Source organism: Bactrocera neohumeralis, chromosome 4, assembly GCF_024586455.1.
Source record: "Bactrocera neohumeralis isolate Rockhampton chromosome 4, APGP_CSIRO_Bneo_wtdbg2-racon-allhic-juicebox.fasta_v2, whole genome shotgun sequence".
Lineage (NCBI taxonomy): Eukaryota > Metazoa > Arthropoda > Insecta > Diptera > Tephritidae > Bactrocera > Bactrocera neohumeralis.
In genome coordinates, this window is record NC_065921.1 from 41,186,162 (window position 1) to 41,210,605 (window position 24,444).

Below are 24,444 nucleotides of genomic sequence, written 5' to 3' on the forward strand. Positions count from 1 at the left end.
CTGGTTCCTTATCCAGTCTGGAGAAAGCAGAACAACGGCGCGGTACCTTAGGCTCAGTAGTCAATAAAAGCGGCTTCATTTTGACAAGAAAAAGCTAACATATGTTCTCATATCTATTTTCAATTTGGTTATTTTAGATTTTATAGAAAAGAAATTGACCACAGCTTAAGCCTGAGAGGTAGATAGTGAGTTTGAGGAATTCGAGGAGCTTTAAAAATATGTAATATTGATTTGCTCATGATGTACTCTTCTTACTGTTCATGGGTGGGTAGCCCGTACGACTTGGCGATACAGTACAAAAGAATTAAAAAATCATTCTCAACACTGGGAAGAGCTTTTGGTCTCGTTTTAAACCTAGAAAAGGGTTTCGTTGTATTAAAATTAAATTCAACCATATGGAACATTTTGTCATTTAAGGCTGGGTACAATACAATCCCGTATATAGAAAATATACGAACATATCGGATTATAAAAATTTGTTTTGTGTGGAAATTAGAAACTAAACTTTCTTGAAATGAAAATGTTAGAGTCTTGCTCAAGAGTGCAACTATCAAAAGCATGCATGCGCTCACCACCCTCACCCAGCTACGCACGTGTACACATATGGGACAGTCAACCACCCTTTATGCACTCCCTGCAGCTCTCTCATTTGAGCAGTTCAATTTGTGTTCTATTTTATTTTAATTTTTTTTCGCTTGCTTTCCCCCTCAATGCACGCGCATATTTCTATGTTGAATGTGTGATATTATTTTCGTCTGTGGTGCACGCATATCACATGGATACCATTTGCTCAGAGCAGCCACAATTACTTGCAGTGCAACTGAGAGACAACAAGCACCAAATGCAAAGACAACTAGAGTTGGCGCCGGTACCCAACAACAACAACAAAGGGCACAGCGAACAAAGTGGAATGGAACAGCTAGCCGGCCGGTGTGGAGAGCTCGGCGCACGACTGCACGCAGCAGACTATAGTCAAGCGTCGCTGAGCCAAGCTTAGGGCCAATGAAGCCTGGTCATTTTCAATTGGATTGTTGGCGAAGACGGTTGCAAAGCAAAGAGATACAAAACAGTTGTTGAAAAGTCGGTTTAGTTCGAAAACGCGAAAACTTGTGTGAAACCTAGACGAGTAGTGGTTGCCGTTGATGTGGAAGTGGAATTTGTGGTGAAGGGTAGTGCTAGCGCCAAAGTGGGCGGTAGAGGTGTGTAGCATTAAAGTGATTCAAGTGGAGTTAGTGTGAAGGTGCTGGAGTGTGTTTATGGGTGATTTATTATAGAAAATATCTCAAATTGCAAGTCTGTGATATATTTTTTTTTAAATTTAACAACAACAACAAATTCATAAAAGTGATTAAAATTGCAACAACAACAACTGATATGTAGATATTAGTACTAAGTTGAAGTGATTTAAGTTTTTTAATGCAACAACAACAACAACAAAATATATTAAGTGATTGAAATTGTAACAACAACAACTACATGTGGATCTTAGTACTATTTTTATATAGTAGATAATAAATAATAAGGGCTCCATAATCAGTATTTATGACTAAGAACTAGTGGAGCCTGTAGACAGACTTCGTCGTGTTGTCTTGCAGTCGCTTTGAGAGACGTGCAACGGGCGACAGAAGCCACTTATCCGGTGGTGTAATCAAGCGTTGGACTCATATGCAACCAGTAAGAACTTACATTGTATATGTGTATGTGTGTATTAAGCCATGGGATATACATATGTACAGATATGTATGTATATAAAGTACTAATGTAAGTGTACATGTATATACTATGTATGTATGTATGGTCTTATGTTCAACGATTGCAATTACCACGGCAACAACACGAATAAATGGACATATTACTTACAAGTGCTATCACAACAAGCACAACAACAACCATAACAACAAAAACAACGCTAAACACGACAGAACAGCAGCAGCGCAGATTAAAAGCGTGAAAATATAGAAGAAAAAAATAAAATACAAAAACAAAGCAAAAAACAATAAAAAATACAACAAAAAAATGTTGGTTGTGGAAAAATAGTGGAGAAAATCGTCACATCCGTCGCCGCAATTGTCGTTTATTTGTGGCACTTTTTGGTTTTGTTTTTTTTTTTCGTTTTGCGGCCTTTTTGCCCCATGATCAGCCAGCAGAGAAGCGTTGCGAGCGAGCAGTCGCGATCAGTTCGTGAGCTAGAGATATTTTTGCAAGTGATAGGCGGCGTTGCCAGCCAGCGCGCTGATACGTAACGCAAATTAAGCGCACAACAACAAAAAAAAATAACTAAAAGAAAACACACACACACATACGCACGCATACACATAGCTACGCACGCACGCATAATCGGCGTTTCAGCGTTCCGACTGTGGACCGGCGGCCGGTCCGTGCGTCAGTTTGATTTCGTTGCGCGTCCAGTTGTGATCTATTCGTGACGCTTCGGTGGAGTGGCGTTGCAACTGCTGCTGTCGCAACGCGATTTAATTGAATTAGTGAAATGAAGTGTTCCAAGTGTTGAGTGTATGCTCTTGGTGTTGTTGTTGTAGTGCTTATCAGTTGCTTCATTTAATATTTCTTGAATTGGAGTTCGAAAAAAAAACAAAAACAGCGGTGTTGCGTTGCATAGCGAGAAAATTGCTACGCACAAACACACATACTTATAAGTGTATGTATGTTTGTGTGAATATATAAATGTGGAATATACATACATACATATGTAGTATGTGTCCAAGAAAGTCACAGTCGCTTTTGGTGGTTGAGCTCACTTTACTGTTCGTCCGAATTGGCAAAGAGAAGCAGATAAACAAGTTCCGCGCACAAATTGTGATTAATGACGATTGCGAGGGAAATCATTATACATTTAAAGGAAGACAGCATAAATGCTAATTAAGAATTCATACAAAAAATTAATTAATATGTGAATACATACATACATACATATGTACATACTTTTGAGTTTGCAAAAAATATTGTTTGAGAAATAAAAGAGTGCGGTTTCTTCAAAAGAAATCAAAAGTATTTTGCGAAGCGCTGGAAGGTTTAAGGAATATTTGTGTATATACATAATATATAATATAGACATAATATAATAATAAATATGTACCAAGAATGTTAATAGCTTTAAGAATGTATCTGGCTAAAAATATACAAAATTGGGAAATTAAAAAAAAATTATAATAATTTTAAAACTTAATACAACAAAATTAAAATGTATAAAAAAATAAAGAAAAAACTTTAACTTCGGTCCACTGAAGCTATAACACCCTTCACAGCTGCTTTACGAACAATAAAATATAATAATTTATAGTACTTATTTTTCATTCTAAAAAAATAGCAGTTAGATTTTATTTTCCTTAACGATTTTCCATAAGTTTTCGATTGGATTTTGATCTGGTAATTGTGCCGGCCAAGCCATAACTTCAACACCATGATCTGAAAGGGTATTCATTTTTAAATTTGTAATATCTTCGAATCTCATCAAAAATGTATTTAAGATATTTAATTGGATAGGGATTAATGCTGTATTGGTGAAAATCTTGTTTTTCTGCAAGACCCGAAGTATGCTTCGAGCGCCCCGAATTGGAATTGCCAATTTGAAGGAGAATTACATTCAGCATATGGGAATATGACTTTATCTGAAATTTTAACGTTTATATGGCGGTCCATGTTTTCTTATATCCAAGAAATAGGTCCGACACCACACTAAGAGACACTACCCCAACCCATTCGAACCATTGTTTTTTTTTTAATTTTGAGCTCCACCCTAATTAATGTATCGTTTTGCAAACGGAATACGATTGCATCTATGCCGCTTTCTCAGTATTGACACCTTTCGGGATAATGCGACAAAGAGATTTTTCGATTTTTACCGTCCTTGGAGAAATTTGTGCATCTAATTCTTGTTGAATGGCTGCGGCGGTCTTAAATGGATCGCGCATCGACAATCTTGCAATATTTTAAATGAGTTTTTTTTGCCAAATTTTCAACCAATATCGTGGTGGAACTGCCGACGCCTGATTTAACTCCGTGTGACTTCTGGCTAATCAGCAAACTCAAACGGCCTTCCCGGGAAATCCTCTTTGAATCAATTAATGGCATTAAGCCTGAAGCGCTATGCGCATTCAAGGGTATTCCGAACATAGACTTTAACAACTGTTTCGAGGATTGGAAAAAATGTTGGCACAAATGTATTGGGCCAAGAGAATTACATAGAGCACGACATAGATTTTGAAAATAAATTAAGAACAAAGTTTTACTATTTATTGCTCATCGTAGTATTTACTGTCAGTGTTTTGAAAGGCATTTTCGGGGAAAAAATTATTCTTTTTAATATCTTTGTGGTGCCCTGTCAGCAGAATTTAATTACATATTGTCATTCTTGAACTCGATTAAGCCAGCAGATGTCTATGTTTTTGTAAATTTTTAAGAGAAAAACCAACAAAAGTATGAAATGAAATAGCGTTTTTTCCTATATTTAAAAAATTTCATTTAATTTTAAGCTACTGAATAAAATAAATAACAGTAATAATAATGATAATAAGGACAATAATAATATTATTTGTGATAATAGTTCAGTGGATGACGAACCCTACAAATGTATTAGTGATTCATTTGTGATGATATTTCTTTATGAAAAAAGGTCTAACCAATCGTTGATAAAATAAAAAAACATAAATTTCGCATTCGCAAATTCAAGTAATATGCTCGAAGCAAATATTTCTAAAAAAATGTCGACTCAAAAAAGTGTAAAAATATTATATATGCCACAGATTAATGTAATTATTACTATTTTATTTTTTATTAAAAAAATAATTATTTAATATTTTATTATAAAATAGCAATCTGAAAACAATTTGTTCCACAATATACAGCCTTTGCCAACAAGACATTACTTTTATTTTAACAAATTTACCTCGACACACAATACAGCAAGCCAAACATAAACAGAAACACCAACGCCAAATTCAATCGAGCAAATTTTGCAAATTGTGATAAATTAGTGGTCTAGGTACAACAACAAACACACACAAAAAAGTGAATAGAAAAAGCAGTGAATAAAATTAAATTTATGCAAAATGCAAAATCAATCGGAACGTGTCAAAATGTCAACGCAACAGCAACACAACAAAAGCAACATGCACCGCAGAGTGCCCAGCCAGCAGCCGTTCACCTACATCGCTCTGCTCTGCAGCATACTCGCCTTGATTTGGCCCGCCGATGGCTTCAACTTCGCAAAACAACCGAATATTGCAGTTCCAGCGCCGCAACACTTGAAATTCTTCCAGCCACAAACACGCAGTTCCTACTTCGGTTACACGCTGGTGATGCGACCGACGAGGTGAGTTTCGCCGCAATAGATACATAGTGCTTATAAGCATACATACTGACACACTAACATACAAACATACATGTATGAACATACATATGAGTAAATGCCATCCCACAATCGTAATCATATGCTAACTGTACAGACACAGTTATGTATTTTCGTTTTTTGCGGTTTAAAAATTTGATTGCAAAAATTAATTGATTCCCATGATTTTCCACTTTGGACTCGTAAAGCAAATTAATGGGTGGAATTTGTATGATATTAATGAATGCCCCATAACAAAGTAAAAAATAAGATTTTCTTGAAAAGAAGAAAGTTCGTGGGATGTGAAAGCAAAAAATCAAAATATTAAGAAATGTCTTTCACTTCAAAGCAATAAATTTCGACCAAATTAACTTTTTTTTGGAGCTGTCTATTAAATATGTTAACTCATTTGGGTAGTTGGTAAAGAAATATTTTAAAACTTTCAAATACTCATTAACATGCAACTATGAAGTATAATGGCAAATCGAACAAAGAACTGGTATAATACAATACAGATAGAGGAACTTTATTCAAGTGTTTAACTTTGTTGTAACGCTCTCAGTCAGTAGTACACAAATATATTGAGCAAAACGGTCACAGATCGAAGAAGATTCGAACATAGTATATAAACATAATAGTCTCAGAATTATCACTAAAAAATGTGGTTTTCGATCTGTCAAGACTTCCAAGCTCATCCTAAGTTAGGTTACTATATTATAGCATACCCAAATTTGGTTTGTTTTTGGTCTCAATTAACTGAAAAACTCCAGATCTGTGCATTACTCCCTGATAGTAGCAGAGTAGTATATCACTGTTATGCTGTAAATAACTCTCCAAGATCTGTATACGATCCCAATTTCTGGCCAACATTAAATTGACTTTCATTTCAAATATCGGTATCTTGAAATATACTTACCCATGAAATGTAATGCCTTTTTCATGTCACTAGTAGATCGTTACATTTATTTAATAACACAGCACAGGTCAAGTGTAAGTGTATGAGAACCTTTGTCCAACACACTAAAACTTGGGCGGAAGCCCAAATTTATATCTTATTGTATTTGAAATAAAACAGTTTCCTACCAAACCTCATTGAAAAACCTTTCTCTCGAACACTCCAAACCGACTGACTCATCAGATGATGTCACTGTTCATGCCTCTTGACCTTATAGCAAGTCGGGAATGATGATGAACTTTTAGAGATTGGTCTTTGTTTTCCGAGAGAGAACGCTACTTTTCAAATAACTACGCAGTCCAATAAAGCTATCACATCTTCACTATAAAGACTAAAGAGATCGTTTATAATATTCAAGTATTAGTAGCATCCCTACAAAATCTCATTGAAAAAGCATCAAAATATGTAAAGACTGCTCTACACAGACTATTCTTGACTGTTATATCAAATATAAAGTGGTTATACCAGTCAGTATGGGATCTAACTTGGTCCATTGTGGACGTAAAACTCCTATATCATAGATCATAGGTCCCTTACAAATTGACAAAGCACTTTGAGTCTATCACAACTTTGCTGAGACGGCTACTGTTAGTTTCTGCTATGCCTCCTGGTTCGCCAAAATGTTTTATAGCTTGATGCTGTTTCTAACTTTTCCTTGACTAGCTTTGAGCGCACTGTTAGAGACCTCAACGTTAGTTACGCCAGTCTGTCGATTATACTAGTACTTTCGAAAATTTTACACCTCTTATAATAAATCCTCTTACATTTTTTCGCAGAATCAAAAACATTTCGAAAATAAAGTCCATTAGTTAATCAAATTCATAATAATAGATCCCAACTTTTCGGAAAAGATTTAAATTCGTTTATACTGAAAGAGTGCGTAAGTCAAAAGAGCACAAGAACAGTTCACAGTAAAACTTGGTATCTTCTGGTAACGACCACATAAATTCTTTTGTGTTCAAATAAAGTCGAAAGAAAACCAAGTGGGTGAAAAGATATGAAACAAATTTTTCCTTAGGAACGTATAAATATTCTCAATAGTCTAAAGCATTATATTTTCAGAATACAGAGTGGAAGTTTTTCTCTTAAAAATATTTTTGACTAAAGACAGTTAAAAGTTTAATTTTCTATTAAAACAAGTAAGGAAGAGATAAGTTCGGGTGTCACCGAACATTTTATACTCTCGCATGATAAAGTGTTAATCAAGATTTCATTATCCGTCATTTACATATTTTTCAAATACCGTATTTGTGTAAAGTTTTATTCCGCTATCATCATTGGTTCCTAATCTATATGTATATTATACAGAGAAGGCATCAGATGGAATTCAAGTAAGGTAAGCGTTATATTGGAAGAAGGCGTGGTTGTGAACCGATTTCACCCATATTTCGTACATTACGTTAGGAAAATAATATATACCGAATTTCATTGAAATCGGTCAAGTAGTTCGTGAGATATTGTTTTTGGTCCATAAGTGGACGACGCAACGCCCATTTTAAATTTTTAAAAAAGCCTGGGTGCAGCTTCCTTCTGCCATTTCTTCCGAAAAATTTGGTGTTTCTGACGATTTTTGTTAGTCGGTTAACGCACACATAACCTTTGTATGGGAGGTGGGCGTGGTTATTATCCGATTTCTACCATTTTTGAACTGTATATGGAGATACCTGAAGGAAACGACTCTGTAGAGTTTGGCTGACATAGCTATAGTAGTTTCCGAGATATGTACAAAAAACTTAGTAGGGGGCGGGGCCACGCCCACTTTTCCAAAAAAATTGCGTCCAAATATGCCCCTCCCTAATGCGATCCTTTGTGCCAAATTTCACTTTAATATTTTTATTTATGGCTTAGTTATGACACTTTATAGCTTTTCGGTTTCCGCCATTTTGTGAGCGTGGCAGTGGGCCGATTTTTCCCATCTTCGAACTTAACCTTCTTATGAAGCCAAGAAATACGTGTACGAAGTTTCATCATGATATCTCAATTTTTACTCAAGTTAAAGCTTGCACGGACGGACGAACGGACAGACGGACGGACGGACAGAGAGACATCCGGATTTCAACTCTACTCGTCACCTTGATCACTTTGGTATATATAACCCTATATCTGACTCTTTTTGTTTTAGGACTTACAAACAACCGTTATGTGAACAAAACTATAATACTCTCCTTAGCAACTTTGTTGCGAGAGTATAAAAAATGGCTCTGGTTCCTGCGATATCATAACCTAATTTTAATCTGTGATCGTTTCTTCAATTAATGTATAGCTGATCCAGCGATAACCCAAACTAATTTGCTTGTATGGTCTTCATAAAGCTTTAATTCGATTTCCGTTTCGATTTCGTTGATTCGTTTTAAGCCAGCGCAAGAACCACAATAATTGCCAGCTTAGCATATTAATTTGGTTAATTTATTAAGCTTCCAATTACTCCACCCTTATGGGCAACACCTCCAAAAAAATAGACAACAAATACAAAACAAATAGCCGTTTATTAGAACAAATTGCAATAGAAAAAGTAAATAATAATAATTAAGTAAGAGTACTGGGTATTAGCAGTGGATCACCACACATTTCCTCATAGCTGTATACAGTGTTATACATATATGCATGTGTATATCCATATGTACATTCAAACAAGTTTACTTATATGCGATCATAACAACTTCAATAACTTGAAGAAATCACGAAAACTTACGTCAGACTTACGGCGAACTTATGAAGAAATTTATTCTCATTTAATTTCGTGCATGAATTCTTTCTTCAATTAGTGTCTCCGTGAGCGAGCGAGAGTTGCTCGCAAGTCTGCTGGATAGTTGGAAATAAATGGTGCAAAATTGCTATTGTTATTGTTATTTATATACGAGAATGTAAAAATAGAAAAAATAAAATAGCGACCAAATAAATAAACCGCAATTTAGCATGTCGCGGACCAGACGACTGTAAAGAATCAGAATTAGTAGAGGTTGAAGTTGAGAAGGGGTAAATAACAGAGGTGTACTTGTTAAATGGCACTCTCTATGATCTAATGAATCCACGAAACTGTTCGATTAGTCTAGTTGCGTTCTAAGAGAGTCATCTCATACAACAAGTCATCAGAAATAATCCGAAAAGTGTAAGCGTGAGTTTGAAGTGAGAAGATAATAAAAAATTAATGAGCTCATTTGTCGGAACCGACGACATCGGACCTCCAAGACATACATATAGCTGATATACTGACCGATCAATATAAAGCTGAGTATTTTCATAAAAGATCTTTTTTTCTTATTAAGTAATCTTATTTTGACTTTAAAGTTATTTATATCAGAGAATGTTGTTAGAAACAACTAGCAATCATTGGGTGCAAACCGTTGGCCGATTATGCTGTCAGATTTAGTTATACATATTTATAGTTGCTATAAGATATGTATCGAGAAAGGGTATTATGGTTTCGGTGCAGCCGAAGTTAACGTTTTTTTGTTTTCTTATACAAACAATCCAGTTGCTTACGATCCGACTTTCGCAGTTCCACCATATAAGTTAAAACGTGAATAAGACGTAAACAATCTAAAGTTCGTATCCATTTTTAAAGGTGCAACACCGTTTTGAGTCTTGATTGCCGAAACATCATTCACCAGAAGTTTCATTCATCTCTTCAAGACGTAAAAGGCATAAGCTTCCTTGACTGCTATACTTGTATTGCCAGTTAGAGTTATCTAAGGTCTCCCAATCATAGACTTATTTTGATTTTTGAAATGGTGACCATATCTCTCAGATGACAAGATATGATATCTCACTAGTGGTTGCTAGACTTGGCTTAAGTATTTTCAAAGCTATAACTATTCCTCATTTCTTACGAAAGTTGCTGACACTCGTTATAGAAACAAATAGTATCTTAAGCGCCAAATTAGCCCGAGTATAGAGTCCTGCTTAGGCTCCTTTGTTTTGATCATGATTTTTTTTATTTAAAAAAGAGTGTTCAAAATGCCTTGTACCATAGATGGCCGTCATTATACGTGAGTGTAGTACGCATCAAAACACTTCCATTTTATCATGGACTTCAAGGCAAGGTTTCCAAGATAACTATCAAGCTATTAGGCTCACCTTCTATTGACCCGAATTCTCCAGAGCCAGAGAGTTGTCCCCTTTTTAGTTAATATATTAATGTTCTCCGTCTCTCCATAGGCGGAACTTAAAAAAGGTATAGTTTACATCGCCTAGTGGTTCATCTTCGTAAATACATGCAGAAATTTCTGTTTATATTTTTGGAATTACCCTTGACCGGATAGCATTTGTTTTGATTGTAGCTCACCTCTGCGTGCTGCCTAGTGTGCCACATATACATAAGTATATACCTTTGATTAGTTTGGCGGTTCATCGTCCTTTGCTCACCATGGTGCCGTGCCGATCTTGCCAGGTTTCAAGTGTTTGCTTCCTCGCCATAGCCAGAGTTGTCTTCTTTCTTTGCGAGTAGATCTTATCTCGTTCTACTTGCAAGCGGACCTCCACTGTCTGCCATAAGTCTTGATAGCGAGATTCACCTCCAGCTTCACCTCCAGCGAGATGTGTTTCCAATTAAATATTTAATGTAAATAATATCAATTTCATTGTACGCGGTTTTCCATAAAATCTTCATTAAATGAGTTCTTCTTCTCTCAAGGCTTAGGTCGGAAGATGACGATGATGAGATCTTTTAAGGTTTCTTAGCATTAAATAATATTTAATAATTATAACTTGATTAATTTATACTTCGATAGGGAATTTACCACTGTTTAATTTTCACTTTTTATGGATATAAATACGTACATACATACATACATATATAGAATATGTGCAGAAATACGATCAGTAGTTCAAAGTACTTGAGAATTTCTGAGACATACTAGATGTATGTAAGTATGTACATATGTATATACTCGGTCTCGGCTCGTATCGCAATCGGTCTGCGCAGTATTTTTTTCTATAATAAACATAGCAATTCGATAACTCTAACTCGTGATTGTGAGAACTGCAATATTTTTTATTTTTTTTTTTTAAGAACACATGAGAAAGTAAACCTACTCAGGGATTCAATAAAACAATTTTAATGCTTTTCACGCATTTGCTTACATCCATCAAGAGCCAAACAAATGCATACAAATATACTAATCGGTGTTGTGGACGAGCTTATCTGCGTTTTCTGCTCCCACGCTGATTTATTTGTGTCAGCAGGCTATAACAGCTTAACTCTGAAATGTTAAATTTAGAGGAAAGTGCTTTGATTTTAGTATACGAAAATGTGTGATAGCATCGAAGTAACTAATGAATGTGTTGAAATTTTAGCAAAATTAAGCAAAAGTAGTTTTCTGGACTTTTTTTTAGATTCTAGATATCAATAACGAAGTTAGCTTCTAAGCGGGCTTTAACGGTTGTGGCCTTTAGACATAAATTTTTACATATTTTTAAATGTATACATATGTATGTACTATGTAGATATACGGATCTAGATGCTCACAATACGTACCTATATATTCCGCCTCTTCTTGCTCAATACCCATCCACTTTTTACGAAATAAACAAATTGTTTGTATGTTTTCATTGTTTGCTGTATATTTGTTTGTGCTTGTTGTGTGGTGCTGTCGCTTCAAACGCTTGTCACAATTTGTTATTTTTAAGGTACTGACAGCTGAACACACTTATTTGCATACAAACATACAAACAGACAGAACTCAGAAAGCAACTAGAATGCTCGGGTGTAAGCCTCATATAAACACACACGTGATACTTTGTATTCATCTACATATATGTATGTATATATATTTATATACATTTGTATATGTATAATTCTAGTTGTCTGGCCAAGTCGCTTAACATTCTGCAACTCGCGTAGCCTAATAGCTTATCGACATAGCTAACTGCTTTCTTTATGTTTATCGATAGCATCGGTTTATATCACTTTCTGTGCTGCGCTATCTGAGAGTGTGAGTGTGCATACTTATGTACATATGTATGTATGTACTATTTGTATAGGCTCGTAGTCACATGTGTTGGCCTATGCTTATCTGTCAATTCATTTTAATTCCTATGATTATAAAGCGTGATTCTTTAGGGCAAAAGAAAAATATTAATATGAAATTCTATTTATTGATTATATTACACTTTCTCCTCTATTGTCCGTCTAGCAATGGCTGAGGTTGAAACATTACAGCAGTTTTACCTCCGGCGAACCAGAAGACATGGCCGAAAGTGGCATTAGACGTCTAAACAAATTTGTGATAGACTCAAAGCGCTTTGTCGATTTGTAAAGGTCTTATGTCTATTACATAGGAGTTTTGGGTACCACAACTTACCGGCGTTCTAAGCTGTGCAAGTGAGATCCCTGTTAAGTTCGTCTTAACCTTAACCTAGCCTAATTATATTTAAATTATTTATATATTTTTAATACTCTATTTTAAGTAAGCTTTTCTACTTTAAAAACAAAAATGTAAAACAAGGTCTTTTCGATGAAAGTTTTGTAGTTATTTATCGTTCAACGTCAAAATATCGATTTTTTTCTTTACAAACCACATCTTCCTTTGAAAATCTCGGTTTTTCCACATTTATTTTCTAAATCCCAAATTTTCAACTCTTGCCTTAGCAGATTGAGAGGAGTCTAGAGAACCGTTTCATATTTTCACGCAGATAAGTTCATTTAATTCTTTACGAGACTCAAGGTTGCTATTGAAAAATGTACGAAAGCTGTACACTGTATTAAATACATATCATCGATCTTAGAAATAGTTTTATTTTATGGTTCACTTCTTGAAGTAGTTCTTAGCTTTTTTACGAAACTCTCATCAAGCCTCAGTGGCTGGTTTTTACCAACTTCGCACAAAAGTCGATTTTTAAGCACACTAAACCAAACATATGTATAGTATATCAAACATCTTAATATCAGTTCATATTTAGATTTCAAAGCTTTTTGTTGTTTTTGTTTTATTTTTAAGGAAAATTTGTAGAATTCTAAATTTAATTTTTAAGTGAGACGAGATTTCATAAAAATGATCTGTCAGTTATTAGCAAATATTGCTAAAATCATCAATCAATTCACTTTTGTTGAGACACCCTGTATAATTTATGTATTTTAAAGGCCGTTGACATTGAAATCTCATTTGTGACGTTGCGCCAGAGGCGTTGAATGTATTTTTAGATTTGCGAAATAAAAACTGGCTTGTTTTATTTTTTAAATACGCACATACATGCATACAATATTGTGTACATACCTCTATATGTTTGTGGCATATTATTAGAAACTCTTCTGGTCTATAAGTATCGGAAAAGTGAGAACTAGCGGCATAACCAAATAGTCAATTACAAATACTAAATATGTACATATATACATACATACGTGCATATTATAGTTGGATAATCTCTTGTTGCCACCTGTGCTTCTCAATCAGAAACTTTCGGTTTTGCGACAGTAAATATCTACATATTTATATACATCTTTATATTTTTTAGCTTAAGGGAAATAATAGAAATCGACCATATAGTATGTATGTATATAAAAGCTCCTAGTTTTATTCTGAATAAAATTATCACAGAACAAGTATGGAACGGCTAAGTACGGGTGCAACCATCAGGATGAAAGTGTGGAGTTATTTTCACGACAACTTCTTCTGTACAGCTTCTGCAGATGGCGCCTGGCACCCATACTAGTTCCATCACAAAGACCCTCGATGCTATTAATAGTGAGGTTAGGCGCTCGTTGATCAACTCTGAACGAACTGTTAATGAGTTCAAAGCTAGTATTACATCTCTGCTATCTGAGTAGATGGTCACTTCTCTGAAGGAGGCTGCACTTCGGAGCAGTAAATCTACTGCTATCTTAATGGCTGCAACCTCGGCCTGGAAGACACTGCAATAGTCAGGAACTGAAGTTGATGGAGAGCTCCTGACAGTAAAGCCCTCCACCAACCTTCCCCCCAAGCATTAACCCATCCGTAAAAAACACTCTCCTCCAACGTTTTCTTCCCACCCACAACTCCCTCGCTGGTATACAGGCAGAGAGGGAGCCGCCAGAGTTCGGTTTTCACTTCATACGGTATCTAGAAGCAACTGTGAGGAACTCGTTATATCTGAAACAAAATAGAAACGGAACGGTCTTGCTAGTAAAATAGTTGAGCTTTACGTAATAAAAAAGAATGGTTCAGTTTTTTGCTAAAAAATATTAATTTATTGTGTGTATTGTGTCTGTACAGAATTTAATTTTGATCTATCGGTTTGTATGGCAGATATATACTAAATATGCTATGATTGTCCGATCTAAACGATTTCTTTCGTTCATCTGTTTGTTCTGACCTCCTTGGACGAAAGAAAAAACTGAAAATTTGGTTTTTGGCAGACATTTTTACAAAAATATACAAATTGCAGAGAAAATTTCGGGACATTTTGTTTTTTTCAAATAGTTTTAATCGAAAAAAACCTTCGTCCAAGTCTTTAAGAATTGTATCTAAACAACCTGTGTAAAATTTCAAGAAGATCGATTAAATAGTTCTCGAAAAATCTTTGCAACCGTCTTCAAAAAAACAGTTTCGAGAAAAAAACGTTTAAAGATGGCGCACTTAGCCTAGCTAGCCTCGAGCGCACAAGTTCTCAAAGCTGTATCTCCGAAACTATTACTCGGATCAACTTAAAAATGTTGGACAATATTATAGAGGTGTCGCATTTGTCATGAATTATAGCTTATTCGCTTCTTCTCGCGTTTGTTTTTTGTTATTGCAGTTTTTCGACCTTGAACAGAATTATTATGTGTTTCTCGAAGTTTGTAACATGCAGAAAGAAACACTAATGAAGACATTTTCCCCATCTAATCCACAAGAACTTTAAAATCGGATGACTTCTTATACTCACTTAAATAATTTATCTCTGCATTGTATACATATATCACGGCTTTGATAGTAATCTCTTCAGAAAATAATAGTTTTTAGACCTTCGAGAAGTTTTGCAAGTCTAATTACCGAAGCTTTGTAATAGTTATCGCTAATATTTATTAAAAAATGTCGAAAATATATAATCCCAAAACAATTCTTCTCATTACTCACTATTATGCGCGGAATTTTGGTTCTTGGCTCTTTCACCACGCCTACTTTATTGTTTCCCACCCTCTCATGGTTCGCCGGATAATTTTGTTGAGTTCGGTGTAGCGGTTTTCGAACACATAGGCTATGTTCACACATACATACACATACGCACTCGTGTTTATTACCAAGTGTTCGTTTGTCACTCTATAGTGCAGTGTAGTCATTACAATGCAACTATAATTACATGAGTGTAGAGCCGCACTAGTAAGACCCATTAGCAATGCAAACCGATTTCGTCAAACCCAGCATTGCCTTATTAGGTGGCACACTTGTATAAATGCACAATTAACGGGAACGGGAAATCCATAAACGCAGACGACGTGGAATGACAGTGCATGCAATGTCAACACTCCCCTCTCAGCCGAGCAACAACAACAGATGTGCCAACGAAAGTGAATGCAGATAAATAGTCGACGATGACTAATGCAAGCAGTCGCTACAGAAGCGTGAGTATGTGTGTGTGTATATACATATGTATGTTGACATGTGTGCGTGATGCGATATTGTATTATCTAGGGGGCTTATTCATTTATCCATGACTGTAATGACGTCTTTCACCTTCATTTGCCAGTTATGCATATTTATTAAGTTCTTTTGAATGAATCTGACGGCGCTGAAAAAAAATAAAATAAAACAATAAAAGTTGTTTTCAAGTTTTTTTTTATTGTTGTTTAAATACTTGAAGTTTTTGCTGTGCATATAAAGCAAGCGGGGAGACACAATACAATAACTTAACTCGTTGGAAAACGAAGGTGGGCGCGTCTGACGGGCGGACATACTAGTTGTGTCATGGCTGCTCGGGTTGGGTTTGAGCATTGAATGTTGTACAAAAATTTAATTAATTTAGAGTTTTTTTTACTAAAAACTCCCTCTTATTCAACAACGACAGATAATCGAGCGCCTAGAGAAGTCTCTCTAAAACACTTCTGTAGCATAAATTGCAGAAAAGCTCGGCCCAAAAGCTTACAAAGCAATTATTTATATACTTAAGTACTTGTAGACTTACTTCAGCGCATATTTGTATATGTACGTATATATAATACATACTTACATATCTATAAATATGTGATTCTACTAAATGCAGTTCGGTCATAAAATTCTAGACGCAACGACCTTCATATCTTGATTGGAGTCGTGACTTCATAAAATACTCGTACTCGCGTTTTGCATGCTTTTATTGCAGGTCTTTCGAATACTTTAAGCATACATACATATATACATACATATGTATGTAAATAACTATTTACATTGTGACAAAAAAGTACCCGAAAACTGTTCATCAATATTTAATTTGTCGCCTTCAAAGTATTCCCTACCCGATGTAATACACTTCTGCCAACGATTTTTCGAGTCCTCGAAACACTTTTCATAAACACTTTTTGGCATGGACTTCAGTTCCTTCTGCAATTTTGTTTTATCTCTTCGACGAAAACGGGTTTCACACAGCGGCAATTTCAATTTAGGGAGGAGAAAAAAACACACAGAGCCAAATCTGATGAATACGGTGGTTAATCGATGGTATTCTGCGCGTTTTTATACTCTCGCAACAATGTTGCTAAGGAGAGTATTATAGTTTTGTTCACATAACGGTTGTTTGTAAGTCCTAAAACTAAAAGAGTCAGATATAGGGTTATATATACCAAAGTGATCAGGGTGACGAGTAGAGTCGAAATCCGGATGTCTGTCTGTCCGTCCGTCCGTCTGTCCGTCCGTGCAAGCTGTAACTTGAGTAAAAATTGAGATATCACGATGAAACTTGATACACGTATTCCTTGGCTCCATAAGAAGGTTAAGTTTGAAGATGGGCAAAATCGGCCTACTGCCACGCCCACAAAATGGCGGAAACCGAAAACCTATAAAGTGTCATAACTAAGCCATAAAAAAAGATATTAAAGTGAAATTTGGCACAAAGGATCGCATTAGGGAGGGGCATATTTGGACGAAATTTTTTTGGAAAAGTGGGCGTGGCCCCGCCCCCTACTAAGTTTTTTGTACATATCTCGGAAACTACTATAGCTATGTCAACCAAACTCTACAGAGTCGTTTTCTTAAGGCATTTCCATATACAGTTCAAAAATGGAAGAAATCGGATAATAACCACGCCCACCTCCCATACAAAGGTTATGTTGAAAATCACTAAAAGTGCGTTAACCGACTAACAAAAAACGTCAGAAATACTAAATTTTACGGAAGAAATTGCAGAAGGAAGCTGCACCCAGGCTTTTTTTTAAATTGAAAATGGGCGTGGCCTCGCCCCTTATGAACCAAAACCATATCTCAGGAACTACGATTTCAATGAAATTCGGTATATAATATTTTCTTAACACCTGATGACATGTACGAAATATAGGTGAAATCGGTTCACAACCACGCCTTCTTCCAATATAACGCTATTTTGAATTCCATCTGATGCCTTCTCTGTATAATACATAAACATTAGGAACCAATGATGATAGCGGAATAAAACTTTACAAAAATACGGTATTTAAAAAATATGTAAATGACGTATAATGAAATCTCGATTATCACTTTATCATGCGAGAGTATAAAACGTTCGGTGACACCTGAACTTAGCCCTTCCTTACTTGTTGGATTTAAATTCGGTCACAATCGTTGCTCAATGCGATGGTGCATTATCATCGCGTAAAGTCTATGAATTGTTTTTCCACAATTCCGGCCATTTTCGACGGATGTTCTCAAGCAAACGCCTCAATACGGCGAAATAGAGCTCCTCAACGACCGTCTGTCCCTCCGGAACAAATTCATGATGCTCTAAACCACGATTATTGAACAAACCAATGAGTATCACCTTGAATTTGAGCGGATTTGCCCTGGTTTTTTGGTTTCGGCTCGGTTTTTCTCTCCATTCCGATGATTGTTGATTTTTTAGCATGTCAAACTCATAAACCCATGTCTTATCGGCAGTTATAATGCTCTCCATAATGTGGGATCGGAATTCGCGTGACCAAAGAGATCTGTTTACGGTACTCTTTCTGGAAAAAATTCAGCTTTATTCGGACGAGTAAAGCAAACACGCCTTTCATATCAAAATATGCACCGAAATCATTGGAAAGGAGCTGTGAGTGATTTCATTGTAAAATATCGCATTGCACTACTGAGGTGTGCCGACTTAAGTAGCTGTTGTAAACAAACTGGTTGACAGATCGCGCTCATATTTGGCATAGTAATTAAGAACGGTCCTCCCAACTTGTCAAAATATTTTTGAAATGTGGTTTACCCAGGAACTATAATTTCCGGGTGCTTTTTTATCAAAATATAAGTACGTACTTTAAAAATGTGCTGCGGACAGCTGTTGGCAATCAAGTTTAGCTCTAAGCCCGGTATAAGCACATATGTACATGCATACTTGTATAGTAATTATGTAATATATGGTTGTATTATGTATGAATTCAATTTAAAAATAAAAAAATTAACTACGTATATAATTGAGCTGTAGACACGTACATAAGTGCATATTTGCAAATTCTAACTAAAGCTTGCGAAAATAATTTAAATACTTGTCTACGGAAAAACTAGCAATTATGGAGAGAAGTAGTTGAATTTAAAAAACGCGAAACAGTCGTCTCCAATCCAATTCCCTTTTCAAAAATAATTGGTATTTTTGATGCCTATTTTCAGCTTAAGCTCCTTTGTAAATTAACCAGTTTATAGAGATGATGTGAATTCTTGAATGACAAAACATCTGTTTTATCATCTGTCCAACGGCAGTGAGAACGGACTTGATCAGTGAAGAGATTAAATATAATCAAATCACTTAAAATTTTTGGTGGGAACATAGTATTAAACTAATGAACAACTGTCAAAGATAAATGCCCTCCGATGCAAAATTTAATTATTTAACCACCACTGATTCATATGTGAAACCCTAATTATTGCCACTGGAAAACATTGTAAGCCATTTTTGTAGAGCAAAGGATTTCCCTGAGAACTTTAGATTCGGGAGAAATCACCGCATATCTGCTCGTCACTTCTGCCACAACAATAGCTTCATATTTTAATCCTAGCACTACTGTCTTTGATGTGGTATACATTTTCTGGATCCATAGGCTTATGGATGAGAAAGTTGTACGAGTAACCCACGTATTTCGTCTTCATAATTCACTATATGCTCAATATCTGGAAAAATTAAAGTTGTTAAATGCTTGTTATATATCAGGCCACTGTCCACGTTCTATCAGCCCCAAAATCGACTTATCGTGGCGGATTTTTGATGTGACGATAACATCCTTGTGTAATGATAATTACATATTTGCTTTCCGTTGAGAAGAAGATGTAGGGCAAATTCTGGCACTTGTCTGAAGTTAAAATGACTACACGAACTAACTCTAATGCTGACGCTCCCTATGAAGTTAGCTTCTCAAAGTCCTTTCGCATCATTTCCATTAATTATCTAAGAGCCTGAGCTGCAGAACTGAATAGAGCAGATACAATCTTCTGTAAGAGCGTACAGCTGCTGGCGTACGAAAATGACATCGATATTATTGGCCTCAACAACCGCCCGTTAGTTCTGTTTTCTCCAGACTGGATAAGAAAACGAAACAAATGGGTCTGGTAGTGAACGAGGGCAAGAGGAAATATCTCTTTCATTAAACAAACAGTCGTCGCACTCGCGGCTAGGACCCATGTCACTGTTGACAGTCATAACTTCGAAATCGTAGATAATTTTATCTTTATCAGAATAACTCTTGCCAATAGGTGCTACTTCGGACTGAGCAGGTAATTGAGAAGTAAAGACCGCTTTCTCGACGAAGAAAGACCAAACTCTACAAGCCACTCATCATCCCCGTCCCTAGACATGGTGTAGAGACATGGACGACGACAACCTCTGAGGAGTCGGCGTTACGACTTTAAAGAGAAGGGTTCTTTCCTTTACGCATAGGCAACGGCGAGTACCGCAGACGATTGATCGACAGCTGATGGCGAGGTCAAGTCGTCCGAATGAATGAAAACACTCCAGCTCCCAGAGCGTTCGACGCAGTACCCTGCGGGGAGCAGAGGAAGAAGAATGCGTTCTCTCCGTTGGAACGATCAGGTGGAGAAAGTTCTGGATACACTTGGAATCTCCAATTAGCGCCAAACAGCGAAAAGGAAGAACGACCGGCACGCTGTTGGTAAACTCGGCTTTGACCGCATAAGCGGTGTCTACGCTAATAAAGAAGAAAAAAAGAAATTGAAAAATGTGAGGTAAACATTAGGGCAATTCATAATCTGCTGCAAATGGTCTTGCATATTTGCAATTGCAAAATTGTGAATTGCCCTAATATTCCTTGTTAGAATGATCTGATCAATTTTATCAATACAGCATAAGAGGTTTTAGCTCTTTTTATAGTTCAGCGATTTCATTTCTGAACAATGGACTCTTCGGAGATTTTGACATTATATCACAATCGGTGATAGCTTAAACCTTTTTTTTTCTCAAAATTTAAAACCGTTTATTGGAAGTCAAAGTTTCTCATAACTTTAAGTCTTCACTTTTTGGGAACACTTTGAAGGGAAAAACGCAAAAGTGAGAGAAATAGTGTTTCAAATATCAACGAGTAGCTTCGTCAAAATCACGCCAATCGTTTTGGAGTTTAGACAAAACATTCTTAAGGTATTATGCATTAATTGAAGACAGAAAAATACTCCCTCTTAAAAATATAGCCCAGATGTAGAAAAATCTAAAAGTGAAAGTACTGCGTTACTGCTTGTCGCTTCGAGGTTATGGCTAACTAAGGTTTGAAAGAACTGATGACATACATACATATGTACATGTATCTCATTAAATTTGTAGTCCTGAACTGTAAGTTATTCGAGAATCCCACTGATTCCAACAATCCGTCTTTCCACCTTGTTTTCAAATCTAATATTCTCATTGACAAACTTCTTTTGATCTACTTATATACGATTAAGTACATATTTATCAATATAGTCGTGGCGAATATATGATACTCTAAATTTAAAACAGCAAATATTACAGTGTGGTCAAAAATTCTATAAAAAAAATTGATAGATGGCTTTGGAATTCACAGTTTGCTCTGAAATTTGTCTATCTTAGAGCACTGAACGGCTGACTAGTGCGCTTTGCTGACAAAAATGCAATAAAAATTTTGAGTATAGCACAGGTATTGCGGTCAAACAAGTTTACAAGCTCGCGTGGTAAGGGCATTTCTGAAGTTCAATGTTGTAGAAGTGCTGACCGCAAGCAAACCGCAAAATTAAGACACGAAGCTTACAAAAACATAGTAAAAACAGTTATGGAAAAATGTAAGCGAAACAAAAAAAAAAAAAAAAAAAACGAAAACGTATTTGTCAAACCGCTGACACATAAAGAAGAAATAGTGAAAAAACATAAAGCTTCCCAATGATCAGTCATTGCCGGCGAGATGCTGCATACTTGGAGCCGATGACTCATGGAAGACGCCACAGCTACCGTGTCGGCGAGACGCTTCCGTATAAGCGATTAACTTAGCTGACGGACTCATGCAAGTTTACACTTATGTTTTTACTATATACATATGTAAGTATGTATGTATGTATATAGTATATAGAAATGCAGTTGCTTGTCTTTTCGGCTGCAAAACTTATTTGACCACATGAAATCTCTTGTAATTGCGGTGGAAGAATTTTTACAACAACACAAGCAAATTAAAATATTTTATACCCTGAACAGGATATGCCACAATGTTTGAAACACCGAAAACAGAATGGTAGAAGACCCTATTAAGTATGACCATACATTCATTTATAGCTGAGTCGATTTAGTCATGTCCCTCTGTATGTGCGCAAACTAGTCCCTCTGTTTTTGAGATATCGAGCTGATATTTTGCACTCGTCTTTGTCTCATCAAGAAGCTGCTAATCTGTTGAAACCGTCGATATCGTTCAACTATAGCATATAGCTACCATACAAATTGACCGATCCGACTCAAGCTCTTGTATGGAAAACTTTTTTATTTGAAAAGTTATCTTCACAAAATTTGGCACAGCTTTTTAACCATGACATTGCTACAATCTTCAAAGAAATTTTTCAGATCGGACCACTAAAGCATATAGCTGCCATACAAACTGAATAGTCAATCTCAAGATTAAGATTTGTTTATACTCTTATAAGCTATAAGATATGCAGCTGTGAAGGGTATTACAGCTTCGGTTAAAGTTAAGGCAAGCAACAACAACAAAATATGCCAAAAAGCCAAACCGAAAGCAAAAAAAGAGCGAAGACGTCACAATGAATTATGCGTCAGTTTGCCGGGTTAAGGAACTGCCGCGGCGCATCGGTGGCATGTCCAATGCCGTTGCTTCGGTTGCATATGGAAATGGGAGTGTCGGTATGCGTGTGCGCGCTCTTCATATGCACACAGCTATTCTCATACTCATGTATGTACATATATTTGTGGCGACATGCATGTTTGTATGTATAAATGCGGTTTCGTCGACTGTAATGCTGTTTGTAGTTATTGTGGTTACAGTTAAATGCGTTATTTTTAGCTGTTAACATTTTTCAATTTTTATTGTCATTGCTTTCTGCGTTTTTCTCTTGCTTTTGATCTTCTTTGCCCGAAGCGATTCTTTTTATCACCTCTTATTTTACAACTCCCGGCTCTTTGTGGCGTCCCATTTAAGCTTAATCAAGCAACTATTCAACAACAATATGAAATGCAAACAATATTTAATTGCAGCACTCGCAACTTACATATGTACATACACACACACACACACGTATGCATGCACTTTAGACCGCGAAGCTCGGTGATAAGCGTGACTTTGTGGGCAACGCGCGACGCGTCTTGCATAAAATATCGCAAAGCGTCTAAACACACATACATACAATGTAATGCTTACAGAAATGCATGTAATGTGCGCATGTATGTGGCTATTTAAGTATGTTTTTATTAGTAAACAAATCAATCATTGGCAACGCGATTTCTGCGCGCATTTTATCGCTTGTCTTTATTAGTCGTAACTCTTTCCAGGTTTTCAGCTTTGCTTCACACTGACAATCTCTTATATTTTATGGTTAATTAATTGCTGTGATTTTCAGTAGATTAAGTAAATAATGCACTCTTGTAGAGACCTGGCGGTAACGTCTAAGCACGACTAGATATTGAACGAAATCGAAAGTTAGGTTCGGTTGGAAGTAGTTGCGCTTAGAGCCAAGCTCCATCTTGCAATTGACCAGAACTATACAAAAAGTTAGCAGATATGCTAAGGTAATTAAAATCACATTAGTTGGTTATTAATATTACTCGTATATTAACAGCCATTTCATGATATAAACTCAACCGATGTTAATTTTTAAGAGGTCTTACTAAATCCACCAAATAACACTATACCTAAAGGACGATATTTTTTTAAGGAACCTCACTCAGGAATATTCATATGTACATATAAAATGACTGCTCATGAAATGTTGCAATTTTCCATGCTTCATAACACCGTCACTTATATCTAATTTCGGACTTAGTCACCTAATAAAAAGTAATCCATTTCGAAGTTCTCTATTTTTTTGCAGAAAAAACACAGAAACTTCAAATTTAATGGGAAATGTTTATTATCATTCGAAACAACATTCTTTGGCATTTATGTTTTGAAGAATACCTCTTCCAAATGCCTTCGGCGGCTACGTCTCAGATGGTTCATCCATTGAAAAGTCTAACGGTGTGATATCACTTGATCTTGGTAGCCAATCGACCGACTGAAAACGTGAAATTATCTGCTTACCGAAGTGTTCTCTCAATAAGTCCATTGATTTTGCGATGTGTGGGAAGTGGCATCGTCTTATTGAAACCAAATGTCGCCGAGATCACAAGCTCTAATTTCAGGCATCAAATAGTCGGTTATCATGGAGCGATAACGATCACCATTGGCGGTTACGTTCTCACCGGCTTCATTTTTGAAGAAATATGAACCGATGATTCCACCGACCCACAAACCACACCAAATCGTTGACACGGCAGCTATTAAATCTCTTCAGATTACTCTTTGGTTAAATGCGGCCATTTTGCTTATTTACTTACGCATTCAGCTAGAAATGGGCCTCATCGCAAATCTTCGCTTCACTTGGGAAGG

The 24,444-nt window shown here is 36.1% G+C and overlaps 1 protein-coding gene across 1 annotated transcript in view; it reads left to right on the top strand.

The window, feature by feature from the left end:
• Positions 1 to 4,841: 4,841 nt before the first annotated feature.
• LOC126754970 (integrin alpha-PS3) overlaps positions 4,842 to 24,444 on the top strand; it is a 45,735-nt gene continuing 26,132 nt past the window's right edge. The window contains exon 1 of the mRNA XM_050467205.1: positions 4,842 to 5,329. Coding sequence (XP_050323162.1) covers positions 5,067 to 5,329 — 263 coding nt within the window. The 5' untranslated portion in view covers positions 4,842 to 5,066. The remainder of the gene's footprint in view (positions 5,330 to 24,444) is intronic.